This window comes from Cyphomyrmex costatus, unplaced genomic scaffold (assembly GCF_001594065.2).
Source record: "Cyphomyrmex costatus isolate MS0001 unplaced genomic scaffold, Ccosl1.0 scaffold123, whole genome shotgun sequence".
NCBI classification, from domain to species: Eukaryota; Metazoa; Arthropoda; class Insecta; order Hymenoptera; family Formicidae; genus Cyphomyrmex; species Cyphomyrmex costatus.
The window spans coordinates 168,913-188,227 of NW_017275207.1; the positions used below are offsets into that span (position 1 = coordinate 168,913).

The 19,315-nt window shown below is 33.6% G+C and overlaps 5 protein-coding genes across 5 annotated transcripts in view; 3 read left to right on the top strand and 2 right to left on the bottom strand.

Annotated features, from left to right (window-relative positions):
* LOC108781537 (phospholipid phosphatase 1) overlaps nucleotides 1-3,093 on the bottom strand; it is a 30,236-nt gene extending 27,143 nt beyond the window's left edge. The window contains exon 1 of the mRNA XM_018549527.1: nucleotides 3,056-3,093. Within this exon, the coding sequence (XP_018405029.1) occupies nucleotides 3,056-3,061 (6 nt within the window). The 5' untranslated portion in view covers nucleotides 3,062-3,093. The remainder of the gene's footprint in view (nucleotides 1-3,055) is intronic.
* Nucleotides 3,094-4,370: 1,277 nt separating this feature from the next.
* On the top strand, nucleotides 4,371-7,500 carry Snx1 (sorting nexin 1). Its single transcript, XM_018549586.1, has 7 exons — nucleotides 4,371-4,495; nucleotides 5,145-5,396; nucleotides 5,462-5,708; nucleotides 5,788-5,952; nucleotides 6,042-6,163; nucleotides 6,503-6,802; nucleotides 6,878-7,500. Exons 1-7 carry the CDS (start codon nucleotides 4,394-4,396, stop codon nucleotides 7,223-7,225), a joined length of 1,536 nt encoding a protein of 511 aa, XP_018405088.1. The 5' UTR covers nucleotides 4,371-4,393; the 3' UTR covers nucleotides 7,226-7,500.
* Nucleotides 7,501-8,165: 665 nt separating this feature from the next.
* Nucleotides 8,166-10,777, top strand: Hpf1 (Histone PARylation factor 1). The gene is made up of 5 exons (XM_018550036.1): nucleotides 8,166-8,399; nucleotides 8,908-9,453; nucleotides 9,573-9,721; nucleotides 9,834-10,072; nucleotides 10,404-10,777. The coding sequence occupies exons 1-5, from the start codon at nucleotides 8,256-8,258 to the stop codon at nucleotides 10,703-10,705; spliced, it is 1,380 nt and encodes a 459-aa protein (XP_018405538.1). The 5' UTR covers nucleotides 8,166-8,255; the 3' UTR covers nucleotides 10,706-10,777.
* A 1,734-nt stretch (nucleotides 10,778-12,511) lies between these two features.
* Cdk5 (cyclin-dependent kinase 5) lies at nucleotides 12,512-15,495 on the top strand. Its single transcript, XM_018550580.1, has 7 exons — nucleotides 12,512-12,711; nucleotides 12,914-13,002; nucleotides 13,274-13,467; nucleotides 13,670-13,757; nucleotides 13,896-14,067; nucleotides 14,205-14,416; nucleotides 15,222-15,495. Exons 1-7 carry the CDS (start codon nucleotides 12,675-12,677, stop codon nucleotides 15,327-15,329), a joined length of 900 nt encoding a protein of 299 aa, XP_018406082.1. The 5' UTR covers nucleotides 12,512-12,674; the 3' UTR covers nucleotides 15,330-15,495.
* Nucleotides 15,487-18,836, bottom strand: LOC108782321 (T-cell immunomodulatory protein). The gene is made up of 3 exons (XM_018550579.1): nucleotides 18,757-18,836; nucleotides 16,434-17,970; nucleotides 15,487-16,137 (listed from the first exon to the last, which is right to left on the bottom strand). Exons 2-3 carry the CDS (start codon nucleotides 17,946-17,948, stop codon nucleotides 15,874-15,876), a joined length of 1,779 nt encoding a protein of 592 aa, XP_018406081.1. The 5' UTR covers nucleotides 17,949-17,970; nucleotides 18,757-18,836; the 3' UTR covers nucleotides 15,487-15,873.
* Nucleotides 18,837-19,315: the final 479 nt, after the last annotated feature.

Genomic DNA, 19,315 nt, shown 5'->3' on the forward strand with positions numbered 1-19,315 from the left:
TTTTTAAATAAAAAAGTAAAAAATTTTTGTTAGGAATACACATATCAATAAAAAAAATGGTTATATATACCAAAATATTTTTGTCAATGTAAATTAAATGTAAAAGTGGTATTAACGTCTTATTTCTTGATAGTGTTAAAATAAGAATGGATTATGAATATCTAAGGTATTGCAAAAAGGTTTTCGTTTGTATAATGACTCGCAAGTAATTCAGGAAACTATCGAGACAATGACATAAAAAAAGAAGGTTGATTTAAAAACGTATATGGTTATATTATACGTATATACGTTTTTAAATAGATAAGGTCCGTCCTTAATTACAGATTAGAATGATTAGATTATTAGATTATCAGCCATCATTTTCTCTTTGATCGTTAGTTCGAGAGATAATATATGTAATTATTAGTCTTCATGTCTAACCATTAGTCTAACTAACCATTTACTTTTCAAGACCAATGCCTTAATTAACCACTGGGTCGTCAGTAGTTAGTGAATCAACCGAAGTGAAAGAAACATCTGCATATACATACATTTTCAAGATATCGATTCAGTCAGTGTAAAAATCGCGAAAAACGAAAGAATAAAAAATTCGCATAATAGATAAAATAAATTTTTTCTATAAAAAATAAATCGATAGAAATTGCAAAATTATAAGAATTTTAGTATTAAAATCGGGTATTTTTGAAAATATAGCATGTTTTTTATTTCCTCTATGGAAGATTAAAAAGTATCAATTTCTTACAAAAAATATATAACACAATTGAATACCAATTAACAACAACATAACATCAATGTTATAATTTTATATTCAATATAAATGCAATGTAACACATGAGTTACACAACACATGGGTTACACAACAGTTACATTGTTGAGTGTAAAATTATGACATTAATAATAGTTTAAAAAACTTTAAATATTGAAACAATATCAAGTTAACGACTCTCACAATTAATAATCAATATAAAAACCTATATGTTCAAAATTATACATCGGTGTATACAGGCAAGTAGAGTCACAATGTTAGTTATAATTTAACGATACTTATTACATCTAATTCGTGATCCAACGATTACGAGCGATTCCGGGACGTTTTGGCAATAGTTTTTTGCCATCTTCAGCGGTGGATGTTATAAATTCGTATTTAGATTGAATTCTTACGTTGTCTAAGTATAAGCACAACCCTCGGCCAATGAAGTTCCTCAGCTTATTGATAACGATACTGTTGTCTAAATATTATAATATTAAAAATGTTGTAATTTACTTCTTTAATTCATATGTATATTTGACCAATTATTATGCTTACCCTCAGATTACTGTATCACATATTTGCATACACAGAATATACATACTCTCCAACATAATTATTATTTTAGACAAAATATCTCACTTTAATTTAATTATATAATTTTAGATATAACAAATATGTCTTAAGCAAACTAATTGTGTGTTGTTAATATTATGATTATAACCGAACTGAAGGAAATTTATCGATAAGTCAAATTACTTTCAGTTTTTATTAGTACTTGTGTTATTATTTATGAAATCTATGTATGCTTTATTTAGTAGTTCTGTGTCTGTCTTTAAATTTAAACCATTAGACTGTTTTTTAATGAAAATCATCTCTGACACTATGCGTTTGTTATAAAATCTTTCCTCATCCAAAACAGTTACATTTTCCCAATCGAAACGTCCGGAGTCGCTCGTAATCGTTGGATCACAAATTAGATGTAATAAGTATCGTTAAATTATAACTAACATTGTGACTCTACTTGCCTGTATACCGATGTTTAATTTTGAATACATAGGTTTTTATATTGATTATGATGTTATGGTATTTTCAGTTGATATTTATACTGAACCGAGAATTAATCTCTTTTATTTGAATATGAGTATTAAATATGAGTATTAAATATGAGTATAAACAAATCTTTGATGCAATAAAATAATTTAGTTGAAGCAAAAAAATTTGGTTATTGTAACATTTTACTTGCATTTTTAGAAACAAATAAAATATTACAATAATCAAATTTTTTGCTTCAAGTAAGTTATTTTATTCTTTATTACATACCAATCAAGGATTTGTTCATCCATATCTAAACAAGAGATTAGTTGATTTAATTCAAATAAATGAGATTTTTAGTGTAGGAAATACATTTCTTTTGTAGCTTCTACCTACGTTAAATTAATCAAAATATAATAAAAAAAAATTTCAAAAAATATGAAAGAGTGAGAAATTCGTTCTTTATGGAATATAACTGTGTGAATTAATTTTCTCTTTTTATTTAATTACATATCATATTTAAGTGCCTTTTTCATCATTTAGATTTCTCTTACATTAGAAAAAATGTCCTTCCCATTGCTCGAACAATTTCATGAATTAGGGTAATATTTTCTTTAGAGTGGAAATGTAAAAAATGAATTTTTTATGTACATCTCGTATGTATGTATACGTAGATATACACACATGTATACAAAACAATTTTACTTTTTACGTTTCCACTCTAGGAAAAAAGTTACATGATCGAAACCTAGTAGATTGTAACTTTTAACGACATTTCGATAACGTCATACTGTCGTTGCGCAGTTTTTTCACATGTAAAATATTTGCGCAACGACATCCCTGTAGCTAGTAAAATTGCTGTCGTTAAGAAGTTGCAGAATAGGCATGATATCCACAACAGGTACATACATACTCCGACTTTCTTTCTTCGATATATTTTTTAATTTGTGCGTTTTCATTCGGGAACTCCTTCGCGCAATCGTAACCGCGTGAAGCGAGACGCAAACAAGAATTGCGGGAAATTCCAAACCACCTCGCGTTTGCGTTGCCAGCAGTTGTTGCATATTCATGAGACGTAGCTAAACGGGAATTCTCAATCGTATACACGTTCGAGAAAAGAGAAAAGAGAGAAAAAGAGAGAGAGTGTCTTCTTGGCAAATTTTCATTGACTTACACGGTCTTCTCTCTCTCTCTCTCTCTCTCTCTCTCTCTATCGCTCCTTAAAACTTGCGTGAAAGTATGCGAGGGATAAAAAAATTGAAAATTTCTCACCTGCATCTTTGCGAGTCCCTGGCGATCTCCGAGCGTTCCGTATAAACTACAGTACGATTAATTCGATCACAGTATCCGCGCTCCACGGATATCTGTCGCAACGGAGATTCTTTTTCGCGAAGTTTTCGCAGGATGTATACAGCGCGGATGCGAAGTCACGCGGCGGCGCCAACCTGTCATCCGTGACAGGCGTGACAGCACGCTGACACACACTGGCTGATACCGACTCTGTACTACCAGGTAGTCGGCTACTATACACTGACGCACTCGAGGAACAACCGCGTCACCCGCGTCACCGTCGCCGTGATTCAACCATCGTCATCGCGAGGTGTGGGTGAAAGCGGGGATCTGCGGAGAGATCTGCTATCCCCTCTCCCTCATTAGTCGTACTTTTCTTTCGGCGTTCCACGTTATCGCGGTCGGTAAAGAAGATTTCCACCCTCTTGTGTTGTGAAGGTCCTGCAGTCTGGTAACTGCATCGTGTTTGTACTTTTAATAAAATCGATGAATATATAATTAGGAGACTGAAGAAGAAAAGAGAAAAATTGTAAGGACAAAAATTTAACTACGAAACATAAATTATAGTGCGAATCTTCTTGATGCATTATGTCTTACTTTGAATTTTTTCTCTTTAAAATCTGAACAATTATTAGATTATTTTATTAAATGAATATAGAAAAAAGAAAGAAAAAGAATGACAAAGTATATAATCCAAACACACGTTTAATAAAAGCTAAAAAGAATTAAAATAATTTTTCACAGATATTTGAAATAAAATTAGAATAAAATAAAATAAATACGATATTAAACAAATAGGATAAAAAATAAATACATACAAAGACTAATTTTACAATGTGCTTTTTGTTTCCTGTTTCTTGCTGTTTGTTTCTTTTACCTTCTTGATCAAGAAGGCAAAAGAGACAAACAGCGTGAAACAGGAAACAAAAAGCACATTGTAAAATTATCCTTAAACACTGCAGAGACAAAAGAGAAGCGAAAACATTAAAACACAAGAGATTTAAAAAAGTATTAGAGGACACATAATACTAGATAGCTGATTTTCGGATTTTCGGGCTACATAAAACGTATTTAAAACGAACGGATCTGCCGCGTTGACACGCGGACAGGTGAGATGGCAATGACAATGGAATTTTTAACGGGCCGCGGAGTTGCGCACGGTGTCTATGGTTTCACTTTCATGCGGAAGTGAACTTGCATGCTTGCGATAGCCCGATACCGACGGCGATAACGGACGTCGGCATAATTGCGTCAGGGGGGCCGATCCCTGTGGTGGAGCGTAACCGTCGCCGTTGCTTGACAAGTGTAGAACCGAGAAAGATGGCCGATATGACGGAATCGCCGCCGCTTTTTGACACCAACGAGACGAAATTGGTCGACCTGGAGGACGACGACGAGGATATCTTCGCGTCTGCGGTGCAGGTATCATCGTAGCTAATGACCCACCACGCCGGGAATCGAAACTCCGCAGGAGAAGAAAAGAAAGAACAGATTGTAGTCCCGATGAACCCGCATACTGCGATGCTGCGAGATTGATCTGTGTTCGTTCGTAGTTGCATGATAATTGACGTGAGACGTGTCTCCTCGGCACCTTTATACCGTCTGGAGTTGAACCCGTTGAAATTACATCCATTTCAATCCGTCTGAACAGAAACACTGTGCTGCAAAACCTAGTATTTTGAGATCTCTATCTTAATTGATTCGATATCAATAATATGTGAATTCTGCAGTTGTTTTCCATTTTCACAATGATAGAGAGTCTAAAGTTCTATATTTTATACTCAGATTGTGACACAAGTTTATAACTTAAATGTGAGTTAATAAGACTCACAGTACAGCACATGGTCTTTAGCTTGTACAGATTGTAGATTTTTTTAGTTGAATTTTATATGTCAGAATGAATAAGAACATGGTGTTCAACCGAATTATAATGTCACAAATGAAAACTATTCGTTTCGGTGTAAATAGCAACTTGTGTCTTGATTTGATATTTACACGTAATCAAGAATGTAATACAATAAATTTTGTTTGTAAGCTTGCTGTAAATTAGAAATATTCATTGTGTTTATAGGAACAGAATCAATTAGAGGATGTTTCACCTTATAATGGAGTGTCCAAGATACAAGCAGAATTGCCAAAGCTGTCTTTGCGAGACATGCCAGAAGACAATTCGTTTTCATCGATGTCCAGCCCAGCTCCGGGTCCTTTGAGTCCTCCACTAGGACCAATAAATACAGATATCGGAGATCTTCATGATGTTCCTATCAATGATAATGCAGATACTTTGTCTACAAACATCATTCATTCTCGGTCTTTGGAAGAGGTATGTGTTATATTGCGTTATGTACAATATAATTGTAATTTTAACACTGTGTTATTTATGTATAGGTTCCAACAGACACATCTGAAGTTTTCTTAAAAATTACTGTCACTTCACCTCAAAAGATAGGCGAAGGAATGGGCGCCTATGTCGCATATAAAGTTGAAACGAGAACAAATATGCTTATTTTTAAGAAAAGGAACTTTAGTGTAATTCGGCGTTTCAGTGATTTCCTAGGTCTTCATGATAAGTTGACAGAGAAATATCTTAGGAATGGCAGGATAATTCCACCAGCCCCAGAGAAAAGTGTAATTGGTAGGAATATAAAATTGATTTTTGTGAAGTTTATTCGCGGTTATAAGAAAGTCATTAAGAAACATAAATGATATAACAGGAACAACAAAAATAAAAATGTCGGGAGACAAGAGTCAAGAGCAAAACTCGAGTTCCACAGAATTTCTTGAACGACGTAGAGCAGCTCTCGAGAGATATTTGAATAGAACGGCTGTACATCCAGTTCTGAGTATTGATCCCGATTTCAGAGAATTTTTAGAAGCTGGTAAATATTGATACTCACAGATAATAAGTTGTATGATTAATAGATTAAGTTCTTTTGATTAAATGTCAGTGATTCTTTTTTTTTTCTAGATGTAGAATTGCCTAAAGCTACCAATACATCTGCATTGAGTGGTAAAGGAGTAATGCGGCTTTTCAACAAAGTTGGGGAAACGGTTAATAAGATAACATATAAAATGGACGAGAGCGATATGGTGAGATTTCTTCAATGTAACTCCATATTTCTTCTTGCATGTATTTCCTATGAAGTATCGTGAAACAATTTTTTGTTGCTTGCAATAGGAGAAAGGTAAGGTACGTTTATTTGAAATTGACGTGTCGACTTGTACATTACCACGTATTTTTAATTTAATCCACATTGCTGTCAATAGACTTAACATATTATTATTATATAATATATCACAAAAATAGATTTATTACAATAATTTATCGATATATTTAAAAGCATTATACACCAATTGCTGTACGTATATGTATGATTATTCATTATTTAGAAAGAAATAAGATTAATAAAAATCTATATTTTTGTGCAGTGGTTTGAAGAGAAAACATCGCAAATAGATTCTCTTGATATTCAGCTACGCGCTTTACATTCCGCGGTCGATTCCTTAACAAATCAAAGAAGGGAATTGGCGAATTACACTGGTGCTACGGCGAAGTCGATTGCCGTTCTTGGTCATGGCGAACCTGGAGCATCTCTTGGCAGAGCTTTGGCACAATTAGCCGAAACTCTGGAGAAAGTTGAAGTGATCAGGAAGACGCAAAGCAACAGCGATCTCTATCAATTTGGAGAAATGTTGAGGGATTACGTCGCACTCATTGGTGCAATTAAAGTTGGTGTTTATAATTTACGATTGCATTATATTCCTGATGTTTTGTTTTTTTATATACATGACATTGTTTTACAGGATGTTTTTCACGAGAGAGTGAAAGTCTTTCAAAATTGGCAACACGCTCAGTTGATGTTGAATAAGAAACGCGAGCAAAAAGCACGACTCGAGCAATCAGGCCGAACAGATAGGACGAGTCAAGCAGCTACTGAAGTCATAGAATGGGAAGCAAAAGTGGACAGGGGTCAGGAAGAATTCGACAATATCTCGAAGATGATAAAGGAGGAGGTCGAACGCTTTGAATTAGTCAGAGTGCAAGATTTCAAGAAACAGTTAATTGAATACCTGGAATCAATGTTAGAACATCAGAATCAACTTATCAAGTATTGGGAGAGTTTTTTACCCGAAGCACGAGCGGTGGCGTAAACATTCCGTTAAGAGAGACGATACGATAGCAAGGCCGATACCTACCGTATAATACGAAAAGAAATAACTTCTGTGATGTTCGTCGAGACGAGTTATTCGTTCCATATCAACGATTGTGGCATATTTTATTAATAGAATCTTTGAGTTTTGTGGAAAGAGATTTGTATTTACAAAAAAAGAAGAAATAGAAGGAAAATAAACGGGCGATTCAGGTACTGCCAGATTATTATGGAATGAAAGGAAAGAATTATATCCTATAATTAGACGAACATAACTAGAAGTCTTAAATTTTTATTACATTTCAATTATTGTCAATATATAATATATTAATTCTTTATGATTACTTTATATCCATATTATATTTACATTATACGTAACTGTACGTATGAAATATTATACAATTTGTTAAAGAATGTTACTAAATAATAAAGATCAAATCATGGTTATATAAATATCTGCGTTCTTCATGTACTTAGTAAGATGGATAATGAATGCATTTATAGATATGTCCATTTCTACTGATATAGACTAACTTTAGTTTCAATTCGACTTCAATTTTATCTAATTTTTATATAGAACTATGAATTGAATCAATATTAAAATCAATTTACATCAATGAAAACAGATGTAAGAAATGTAAGAAATATGCGTTTGGTAAAACAATTTTGCAATGAGTGAGACATTTTCAAGTTTTGAAGGAAGCAAAATTTAAGTGTAGCGAAGCGTCAAAATTGTTTTTGAAAAAAATTAATTTGTTAATTGATTTATTTACTTTTACTGAAGCGCAACTAGAGAAAAAGAAAGATTTTTATTAGACGCATTTTCTGCGTCTACAATGTAATAAGTGCAGAAAGTACACCGTAGTGTAGTCAAAAAACTGATATTCAAATTTAAAGACGGATAACCTCAATGTGGTGCGACTGCGTCCGCAGTTGACGCAGTTAGGTTGTGCATGACGCACATAAGAAATATATTTGCCGATGAAGAATCGACTGAATCGTACAGTATAATATATCAAAAATAATTTTCTATGATGTCGTCTGACATCAAGGACGCTGAATTCCAGGCGTATAAAGATGATTCGCGAATTCCTTGCCAGTACGGTGCCGAATGCTATCAAAAAAATCCGCAACATCACAACAAATACAAACACCCGCCAAAAAGAAAAATGATGGTAACGTATAATTAGGACTAGTTTGGTTGCACGCATAATGCGCGTAAAAAATCATGTTATCCTTTTGTTTAACACTCTGCAAACATGGTACTTCATATACGTGTATTAGACGTGTAACGGAATGCAACTTGACGAAATATGTATATTTGTTTCAACTTGTTGCACCGTGTGAACTAGTTCAAACACACAGAGGAAGAATAAAAAAACAGATCTACTTTCATTGACTAAAAAATGGCAAATTTGCAGTTGATATACTAACATTAATTAATGTTACAATTTAATAATTACTATTAATACACTCGATTAACTTATAATAATACTTGTCTTATTTTGTCAATCTGGATAAAATTAATTTTGTTTAAAATATGGAAGAATGATCAGAGACAATGATTTATATTATATTGTTTAAAATTTATCTTTAAGAGCAATTCTGTTGGCTGAATTAAGCACTGATTAAATTAATTATTCTAATGTACAGTTGTTTTTATTTATCTTTCTGATTTTTCAGGTAGAAAAGAAAACTGAGAAGATAATTACTGGAGAAAAGAGAAAACAGCCTATTAAAGATGATAAAAAAGCAGGATCGGAGAGTCCACAAAGAAAATTGCAAAAGACGCTTGAGACTTCTGAAAAAAATTTACATAGTCTTTCTCCAAGTCCAGAGAGAAATGATGTCATTATACATAATAATGAGGATGACAATGAAAACTTGAAAGAGAAAACAGAAGCATCAGATAAGAAAATATTGAATAGACATAATTCATATAATTCAGTCGAAAACGATGCAACTGAGAATACATCAATGTCTGATGTGAATGTCAAAAAAATTATTGCGGATCTATTTCTGGTCGAAATGCCAGAAGATTTTTTTCAATTTTATGAATTTTGTAAAAGTATATCAAAAGATAATCCCCTTTTGGCTTGTAAATCTATTCGCTTGAAACTTGTGGGTCCATATGATATACTGGATGGTAAAATAAAAATTTTGAGTGAAAACGATAAGGAAAGATATTTGACACACTGGAGATATTATTATGATCCTCCAGAATTTCAGGTATATAAAATAAACTAGTATTTTCTAAATACAATGTCATTTAACATTGTATTCGTGAGTACAATATTATAAAAGCACTAAAGATATAGATTTACACGACACAAAAATTAAATTCACAGACTATTGTGAAATGCGATAATAAAGAAGGATTACATTTTGGTTACTGGCGAGATGACACTGTAGAAAAACCAGTATTTATAGCAAAAAATGAAGCAAATGTGAATGGTATATTTGAACCCGTTGCAGAAAATATATTTGGTGCTGTCGAGTAAGTAAAAAAATTTAAGGGATTTAATGTATATAGATCTGTATTTATATAAATTTTATTATTTTTTTTATATTATTCTTTTGTTATCTATATTATTTAATCTAAATTATAGCGCTTATTTGTACAACAAAGTGAAATCAGCTAATCCTTTCGAGAAAATCAGCATAACACGTTTGCATTCACAACTGAAGAACTTTGCCAAACAGCACAATATAACTTTGGAGAAAAATACCGCAGACATGAGAGCGAGAGAGAGGCTAGTTGTAGCGCGAACCTTTCATAAAGCAGGCATAGTAGTACCTTATGATAAGAAGACTCAATTGGGTTATAGAGATTTGGCAGCAACCGACAGTAAGTACAATTAACACTAATGGTATTTAATGCGCACACATTCAGATTTTTTATAAATTGATTATTTATAAATTGTATTTCTCGACTGTCTTATGTTTATAAGAAATAAAAAGAACTGTAAAGTCATATATGTTATAAAATATACCCTTACAAATATGTTCACTAAATATCGTTAATATACTCCATTATATATATACACACACAGCAAAAAGTATTTAAAATTATCATTTTCTAATTTAAATCCAATTTTAAATTATTCGAGATTATCATTATACATACTTTTTTTACACGTATATAGACTCACGCAATGTAAATGTGACGTATGTTATAGATGACTTGCAAAAGATATTGAAGCAGATAGAGGAAGCTGGTACTCCGGAAGATAGAAAAATATCGATTGCGAAGCTCGATGAAATCGTAAGGTTGGCGACGATAGCCGCGGACGAATGCGACTTCGGTACTTGCTTGGAGCTCGGACACGATCTCTTTTCGAACGGCGGTTTTCACGTACAAACTAGAGCTCTGCAGATGCTATCTATCGCTTACACTCATTTAAAAAGACCACAGCTGTTGAAAATACTTGAAGCACATTTGAAAAACAGGAAGAAGGATTGTGAATTAAGTGTAATTTAACGAAAAGACATTTAAAGACGTTTATATATCATATATAGTTTTTTTTAAATTAAATTTTGATTACACACGCACACGCACACTCTATGGTTTTTTTTTTAAACACTGACGTTATGCTGCAAATAAAATAAACAATAAGATAATTAAAGATAAGATAAGATAATAATTAAATACACTACTCGCATTAATTAAAGCATCACCTCTCACACCTTCGAAAAATTGGTAAATTTTAAATGTAACTTCTACAAAAATGGTAAAAATAAGACTTTTAAAAAAGCATTTTGTAGCTTGAAATCTCTACTTTACGGAGTTATAGGGACACAAATGGATATCCGTCAAATCTAAAAATTTTTCACAAACTTTACAAAGGTCTATGGCATGAGATAAAAATTACACGAAAATGCGATTTGCACAGTATTGGAAAGAGTGAACCTTTAACTTTAATTTACTTTTTTATTCAACGTTATACGATTTTAATTCACCGAGTTATTCAACATTGAATTAAAAATGGTCCATTTGACTTTGACTGTTCATAAAAGACGAACAGAGTGACGTACAGCATTTTTTAAAATGCAAAAAAAAGGTCAAGGTTTTCTCCTTAAAATGCTTTTATCAATTTTTAGACGCAGATAAGCTTTTTATGTAAAAACTTAAATGAAAGGTGAAGTTGAAAACTGAGGCAATTATCCGTTTCTATTCGACTCGATCTATTCTGGTCAAAAGAGAGAGAAAGCAACTCTGATAATTAACGTAATTTTAAACTTTAGGGTCTACTAATTTTCACGAGACTCATACGAAACAGTCGCGACATTTTGACCAGAATAGATCGAGTTGAATAGAAACGGATAATTGCCTCAGTTTTCAATTTCACCTTTCATTTAAGTTTTTACATAAAAAGCTTATATCTGTGTCTAAAAATTGATAAAAGCATTTTAAGGAGAAAACATTGCGAGTAGTGTATATAAGACTTTTGTGTACTTAAGCAAATGGAGAAAAATCAAAATTAAAGATTATTGAGTTTTTTCGCTGCTTCTGTTCCATTGAAATACCATGTGGGAGCGGTATAAACTCATAACTTTTAATTTAATTATAAATTTGAATAAAAAAATATGTATCATAATTTTTTTCTAAATTTATTTTTTACTCTATGGTCATGATTTTGTTTACCCTTTTTTTTTGTACGTAGGTATGTGTGTGATTTGTAATAATTGCATTAAAAATTTATATATCCTAAAAAATATTCAATGTCTTAAAGTTTGTTAGCATAATAGGCCTTCTACAATAAGCCATTACCTAAGTTTTAAGTATTTCGTCATAAGAAATTGACCACTCACAGTCGATTATTCTTCTTACATTCGATTGTGATCGGTAAATTTCTTATGATTTAACACTTCAAACTTAAATAATGGCTATTGTAGAAGGCCCAATACAGCGAATGACAATTACGAAATAATCAAAATGCAGATATATTATTCATTGTCATAAAATAAAGTAAAAAATTTAAAAAAAGATTCTAAATTATATAAAATATAATGGTGATGTGATAGAAAATAAAATAATATTTAATCTGAGAAAATCATTATCTAATAATTTTATTTAAAAATATATCGCATATTTTTATATATCTCCGATAGATAAGAGATCTGTTCGCAGTGGTTGTTTGAAATCCTCAACAATTGTTAAACGCAGTAGATATTCATTTGGGCGTTGTGAAAAGAGAGGAAAGGAAGATATGCTAAGTGCAAGAAGTGCAAGCAACGCAAACAGATCTTTTTGTTGGTAGCATCCGGCAATATGAGATCTCAGGTTGGCGGCACTGCGTGTCAGTGTTTAGTAACCATTCGAGTTTCGAGTGCTTGACGTTCGTCGGTGCTGGTCGGTGCCACGAACGCGCAGTGGTGTGCGGTGGCGTGACACTGTGCGCGACAGTGCGTACGTGCGTGCGCGTTCCGCCCGTGGTATCAGCAAAAATATGCAAAAGTATGAGAAGCTCGAAAAAATAGGAGAAGGTGAGCTGTTTTGCGTTTGAAGGAGAACAAACGTTGTCCGGCGACGCAGGGTCGCCGTCGTTACCGACGTCGCCCGCGTCGTCCTCTCGGTGTGTGCGTCGTGTCCCCTCCTCATCTGTGTTCCACTCTTTCTGTCAACGCAACAGCCAAGCCGTGTTACTATCAAATCTCCGACTCGCTTCTTGTTATTTTTTATTTCCAGGCACTTATGGCACCGTGTTCAAAGCCAAGAATCGCGAGACGCACGAAATCGTCGCGCTGAAGCGGGTGCGACTGGACGATGATGATGAAGTAGGTAGTGCTCATCCGATCCATCTTTTTCTCTCTTTCTTTTTTTTTCCTCTCTTCTCTTTCGCACGAATCCCCTTCGTCGCAATCCCCACCTGCTGTTTTGCCGCGACACCGGCGTTCCGATTAATCTAATTAATCGATCGCTCGCGCACTTTATTTATAACGCGTCGCTCGCCTCGTGTCGCGTCGAAAATAAATCTTCACGACGAAGGCCGGCGCGATCTCCTTGATATCAGCGTCTTATCGCTCTTGTGTGCTCTTTATACTCAAGGGTGTACCATCGTCAGCTCTACGGGAGATCTGTCTTCTGAAAGAACTGAAGCATAAAAATATAGTTCGTCTCTATGATGTGCTGCACAGCGACAAGAAGCTCACCTTGGTATTTGAGCACTGTGATCAAGATCTCAAGAAGTACTTTGATAGTCTAAATGGAGAAATTGACTTAGACGTCGTTAAATCATTCCTGTAAGATGCTTGTTTTCTGAATCTATCCCATCGATTGTGAGTAACTCTTGTGGAAAAATACTATTGGATTAGTGAAAAAATTGTTAGAACAAATATAGTTTACGATATTTGATCAAGTGATTTTTTTAATTGTTTCCAATGATTTTTTCACGAGTCTAATAGTATTTTTCCATAAGATTAACAAATTCATGTACTCTTTCAGATATCAATTGTTAAGAGGACTAGCTTTCTGCCATAGCCGGAATGTTTTACACAGAGACCTCAAACCGCAAAACTTACTCATCAACAAGGTAAAAATGCAGCTACCAAATTTTTATATTTGTTTATTTCTACAGAAATTCTTTTATATATTTAGATGTTTTTTTTTACAGAGAAAATTGTTTATAACTATTTTATGATTGTCTATTAAATCAGAGAATTATTTACAGAACGGGGAGTTGAAACTCGCTGATTTTGGATTAGCAAGGGCATTTGGTATCCCTGTAAAATGTTACTCGGCAGAAGTTGTTACATTATGGTACCGTCCCCCGGATGTTCTTTTCGGAGCAAAATTATATACAACGTCCATTGATATGTGGAGTGCGGGATGCATATTCGCCGGTAATTGTCCATTATGACCATCTTTTTTTCCTTAAGAATTAAAAAGTCAACTATTGGCAAAACTTTTTATAATCAATATTATGCACAAATATTTACGAATATTTAATTAAATTATTTTTTGTCTCAATATGTTGCAGAATTAGCGAATGCCGGCAGACCGCTTTTTCCTGGATCAGATGTAGATGATCAATTGAAAAGAATATTCAAAATGCTAGGCACACCGACTGAAGAGACGTGGCCGGATCTAACGACACTTCCTGATTACAAACCATTCCCACAGTACCATCCCACGCAAGGATTGGCGCAGGTTACACCTAAACTCACTTCAAGAGGCAAAGACTTACTTCAGGTAAATCATCATTTATTTTAATCATTGAAATAGTAGAATTGTTAAACATAAACACAGATTCATACACAGGTTCGAGTCCTGGTTAAGGTAGTAATACTTTAGTGATAAGTTATTTACATTACAATGATTCATTAATTTAATTATCAAATTTCAATTTGATTTTGTTTAGAATTTGATAAATCGAATCGGTGCACAGTATAGAATTGATAATCGTATATGTATATTCATGTATATATAAATGTTATTAATTGTAAACTTTAAGATCTACTTTATAGTTTTTTCTTATTTTTTTTTATTAGCGTTTAATACTTCTCGATTTTATTTAATATTGTTTATTAATAGTTATTTAAAATTATAGACATTTCTAATATGTTTATAGAATATATTAATATATATAACATATACATAAGCGCAATCAAACTCAACCGATATTAATACAATAATCTAACAATTTATAACAAAGAATGTAAAATGGAAAAAAATATAATAGAAGTGGAAATGTAGGAAAATTCGAGAAATTTAGAATAAGAGCATCGAAGTATAAAATATAATGAACAATAAAGAAAACAATTTCCGTATAATGTATGCACAAAAGAACATCTCAATACTACGATTCAAGCCTTCATTTTAAAAATACGGACAATACAAATAATTTGAAAGATAGAAAACTTGTTTCTCTAAAAAAATTTTTTTTTAATAGAATATCGACAAATTACTTTTACAATTTTCTAAAATTAGGTAATGACGAGCTCTTTTATTTCAAGTTCTGGATAATTTTCAATTGCATATTTTTTCTGATTAATAGAGATTATTAGTGTGTAATCCGGCTCTACGGCTGTCAGCAGAGGAAGCGATGGCACATCCGTATTTCAACGACTTGAACCCTCTCGTAAAAAACGACCGATGCCAATAGCAAGTCATCCCTCTTAGCTTAAACCAACCGAAAGCATATTATGGTGCGTACGACACGCAGCGACCAAAAAGTGTTAAGGAAAACGCTCTGGCAATGATCGTTTGTTAATAAATAAATATATACACATATAAATATATGTTTATATATGTATATATGTGTGTGTATGTGTGTGTGTATTATATATATCTGTATATATATACACACATATATTTATATTATACGCGCTCGGACGAAATATTCGTCCCTTACGACGAAAAGAAGACACCGGCGAGTCTTGTCACTTTATAATGTTGAAAAAGAATTGATAAATCGTTAATTTTATCTTGACGGTAACTTCTTTGTATCGAAAGTAAAAATTTTATGGTCAACGGAAAAAAAGCGATGTTACGAAGTCGCGACTGATGAATATGAGGATTTTATGCGAGTTTGAGGATATTAAGCGCGATTTATTTATTATTAAATTATTATATCAATAAACCGATATCTTAAATAAGCTTTAATTATTGATCTTATCTCTCCTTTTCTTCTTATTATATTCATTTTCCTACATCGCGTCGAAGTGAAATCTGTGCGCTTCCTGGAGCCTTTCGATTTTATCTTCTCTCCTCTCCTTCCAATACAAACCGAGAATTAAAGACGTAATCAAAGCACAGGTGCCAGATAAGGCTGCCGCGCTCAGTAAAATTAACTTGCTGGGTGTAACGAATAGCTGAGCCTTCCATCTGGATGGTTCAGCAATCGGATTCGGTATCACGACCATCTGTGAGTTAGGAATAATCTGCGGCCATTCTCGTGATTTACCGCCAACCTGAAAAACAAATGTATATCTTAAAAATATTCCATATTATTTAAAATTTTAAGTAAAATCGAATTACACTATAAATGATAAGTAATTAATGTTGGATAGTAATTGAAACTGTTGTACATGTGTATATCTTAAATTGCACTGAATTACAAAGTTTTTGTTTCTCAACACCTGAATAATAATTAATATATAGTATAATCAATAGTTTTGGTTGTAATTATAATTGATTAATGTAGTTATATATAATGATAGCAGTTTTTTAAAAATCAAATGCTTCTACATTTTCTTGTTACACGTACCCCTATCGTGAGAGCATCCACAAAATTGGGCGTTCTTCCTAAACCGAAGGTGGTGTACGGCAAATTAAGCGAGAAATGAGCGCTCTGGGGTAACTGCGCTGCGATTGCGTTGCGAGGACTACCATCCTGTGTAGTGGTTCTGTACGCAATTGACGGTCCCGGCAGATTGGTGCCGTAGGTTCTCTTTTTTTTACCGAGTGAGCCTGGCGAGATGGGATACATGCTGTTAGTGCGTCCAGTGAGCACCATCACCTTAACAAAATTCGCATCGTAGTCCAAACTGTTCTTGAACGCCGCGGTGCGATAGACTTTGTTCGTTTTGTCAAATTCAACTAAGATCACGTCCAGGATGCCGTCCTGATAAAAATCATAAAACACTGCCATCGCGGTCTCATTATAGAACGGATTCAATGCCTGCCACTTGACATCAAAAGTGCGATTGAAGCCGGCACAATTATTGCATGCCACATTCTGCAATAAAAATGATTGCGTTTGTTTTGCAGACTTCAAAGTCGCTAGCAAATCTGGATAGCCATCCATATTAAAGTCGCCACCGCGTAAAGTAATAGTCTCTGTGTAACGATGACCATTAGGCTTCACGAAACCCCACAAAACATTACTAGGGTCACGGAAGTTCACTCTCAGATTGTACCATCCATTCAAGTACATCATTATCGTACAATTGGTACAGGCCTCATCAAAGCACAATGGTAGAAGGAGAGCCATCTTGCCAGTCAGCTCAACATCCAGATAAAGAGTCTGCCCGAATTCTCCTTTAAAATGTTTATCGACTGATATATCATATGGAAGTTTGATCTCATGAGAAAGCTTGAATCCTTGTTCCGTGCCCAACCATATCTCAAAGGACTTCTTCGCGGTTATCACGAGATCCGGCAAAAAGTCGCTGTTCCAATCCAGAAAGGCATTGGAATGTGGATTTCTTACAGGTTCAAGTGGTATTACAATATCCTTGCCCATTTCGACGGTATGTGGAGTGGTTCTATTCTCATTAAATATCCAGAACATTCTTTTGTCTTCTTTGTCCACCCCGAAGAGGTCAATTATCATATCTTGATTGTAGTCTAATGCCAATGGCTGGTCGCGCATTTCTATAAAGGGATTCCATTCATTGCTGCAATTCAGATGACCATTACCACCCCACAGTATGTGCACATGAGTGAACTTGCTGTCAAGGTTAAACGTCGTCACCAGGATATCCATGAAGACGTCGCCATCAAAATCACCTGGTACTATACTGGTTACATGATCCTTAAACGAACAGTTCAAGTCTGGCTTGGGCCGTAGCAGCGGTTCCTGCTCAGCTGCCAGGAATATCTCCACTGTCCGGCCATCTTTGCGTAGCATGAACACATCTGTTAATTCGTCGGAATTGAAGTCTCCAAACGCCGCTGGCATGCCATCCAGCACATTCCCAAACACGGCAGATGTTATATCGCTGCATCTGGCTATCGAGATGAGTGCGATGAGATGGACAAATGTTTGAATCCACAGCATAATTCACATTCCAACAAATGACCTATAATAATTATATATATTTGAAGAATATAATTATATATCTTAAGAATACAGGATAATAGAATAAATTACTTTGACAGAATGAGTTATTTTGATGCAAGCATTGAGACATTTCATGTAACGATAATGCAATCTGATGTACATAAATAATTTAGTAATAAATAATTTAACTTAAATAATGATAAAGTACAAGAAGATAAACAGTATTTTATAAAATTCATAATAACAAAATCTATAAATGAAACAGTTGTCTAAAATATTTTTTCTTTTTCTTTAATAATATAATTGATGATTTTGCAATTATGAATCTATTGGATACAGCTCTTCCTGCATTGCAACAGTAACTTAAATTAGTTCTGTCTTCGAAAAATAAGAATGTTAACGATAATAAATTCAAGATGACAAAGATGTCAAAAATATATTATCTCGATTATACTAAATCAGTGCTATAAAAAAATGTTGGACTATTTATTGGAGAGCTGAGTGTTGTCACATCAATCCTATAGCAATCCTATAAGATTAGCAAAATAATGTATTTACTTTACAATGATCATCTTAGACATGTAATTAAATATGAATGTAAAAATAATATTTTGCTTTCAATTTTCTAATTGCGATGAGTAATTGAACAGGTGACATCATTTTTTTATCTGTGCACTTAACCTAAAATTAACAATAACTAACTGCGAATATATACAGACAACACAATAAAACGGTAGCTTTTTGCAATATTCGTTCATAAATTAAGATTATTGAAAAATATGACGGGCTTAACAAACAAATATACCTAAGGAATGTACTACGCCGCAGTATAACAAATTAATTCACTTAATTGACTGTAACGCATTTGTATATCCGACATATCTGACAAGCTGACAACCACACAACGAACCATGGGAGATAGAAGGAACTCACAAATATAGATCAGGTCATGGTATAAGAATAAGGGTATGCTCACGCCGTGGACACCCACTGCGCAGTCAAAGCGTGACGTCACTCTCGGGGCCAATCAGATCGCCCAAACGAGAACATGGTGGCTCCTGATACTTGACATGGTTAATGTTCGGTGATACATACGATACGTACACAATGTCCTGTTGTATAAAAGGTTGTGGCAATTATTATCGCAAAACAAAATTGCTTAACGGAAACAGCATAAAATATTTTTCGTTTCCGAAAGATTTAACGATTGCATCTAAATGGCTTGCTGCATGTGGAAATCAAAACGTTAATATTAAAAAAGGTAAGATTTTGTATTTCTTGTAAATGTACAAATGTAACGAAATCAACTGTATATAATTTTGCTAGTGAAATACAACTAAAGAAATACAACTAAAGAAATACAA

Coding starts and splice junctions, on each gene's coding strand:
- Snx1 (XM_018549586.1), top strand. CDS start 4,394: ATGGCCGATATGACGGAATCGCCGCCGCTTTTTGACACCAACGAGACG. Junction 5,709..5,787: donor CCCAGAGAAAAGTGTAATTG/GTAGGAATATAA, acceptor ATGATATAACAG/GAACAACAAAAATAAAAATG. Junction 5,953..6,041: donor CAGAGAATTTTTAGAAGCTG/GTAAATATTGAT, acceptor TTTTTTTTCTAG/ATGTAGAATTGCCTAAAGCT.
- LOC108782321 (XM_018550579.1), bottom strand. CDS start 17,948: ATGCTGTGGATTCAAACATTTGTCCATCTCATCGCACTCATCTCGATA. Junction 16,138..16,433: donor TGGATGCTCTCACGATAGGG/GTACGTGTAACA, acceptor TTTGTTTTTCAG/GTTGGCGGTAAATCACGAGA.
- Cdk5 (XM_018550580.1), top strand. CDS start 12,675: ATGCAAAAGTATGAGAAGCTCGAAAAAATAGGAGAAG. Junction 12,712..12,913: donor GCTCGAAAAAATAGGAGAAG/GTGAGCTGTTTT, acceptor TTTTATTTCCAG/GCACTTATGGCACCGTGTTC. Junction 13,468..13,669: donor GACGTCGTTAAATCATTCCT/GTAAGATGCTTG, acceptor GTACTCTTTCAG/ATATCAATTGTTAAGAGGAC.
- Hpf1 (XM_018550036.1), top strand. CDS start 8,256: ATGATGTCGTCTGACATCAAGGACGCTGAATTCCAGGCGTATAAAGAT. Junction 9,454..9,572: donor ATGATCCTCCAGAATTTCAG/GTATATAAAATA, acceptor TTAAATTCACAG/ACTATTGTGAAATGCGATAA. Junction 9,722..9,833: donor AATATATTTGGTGCTGTCGA/GTAAGTAAAAAA, acceptor TCTAAATTATAG/CGCTTATTTGTACAACAAAG.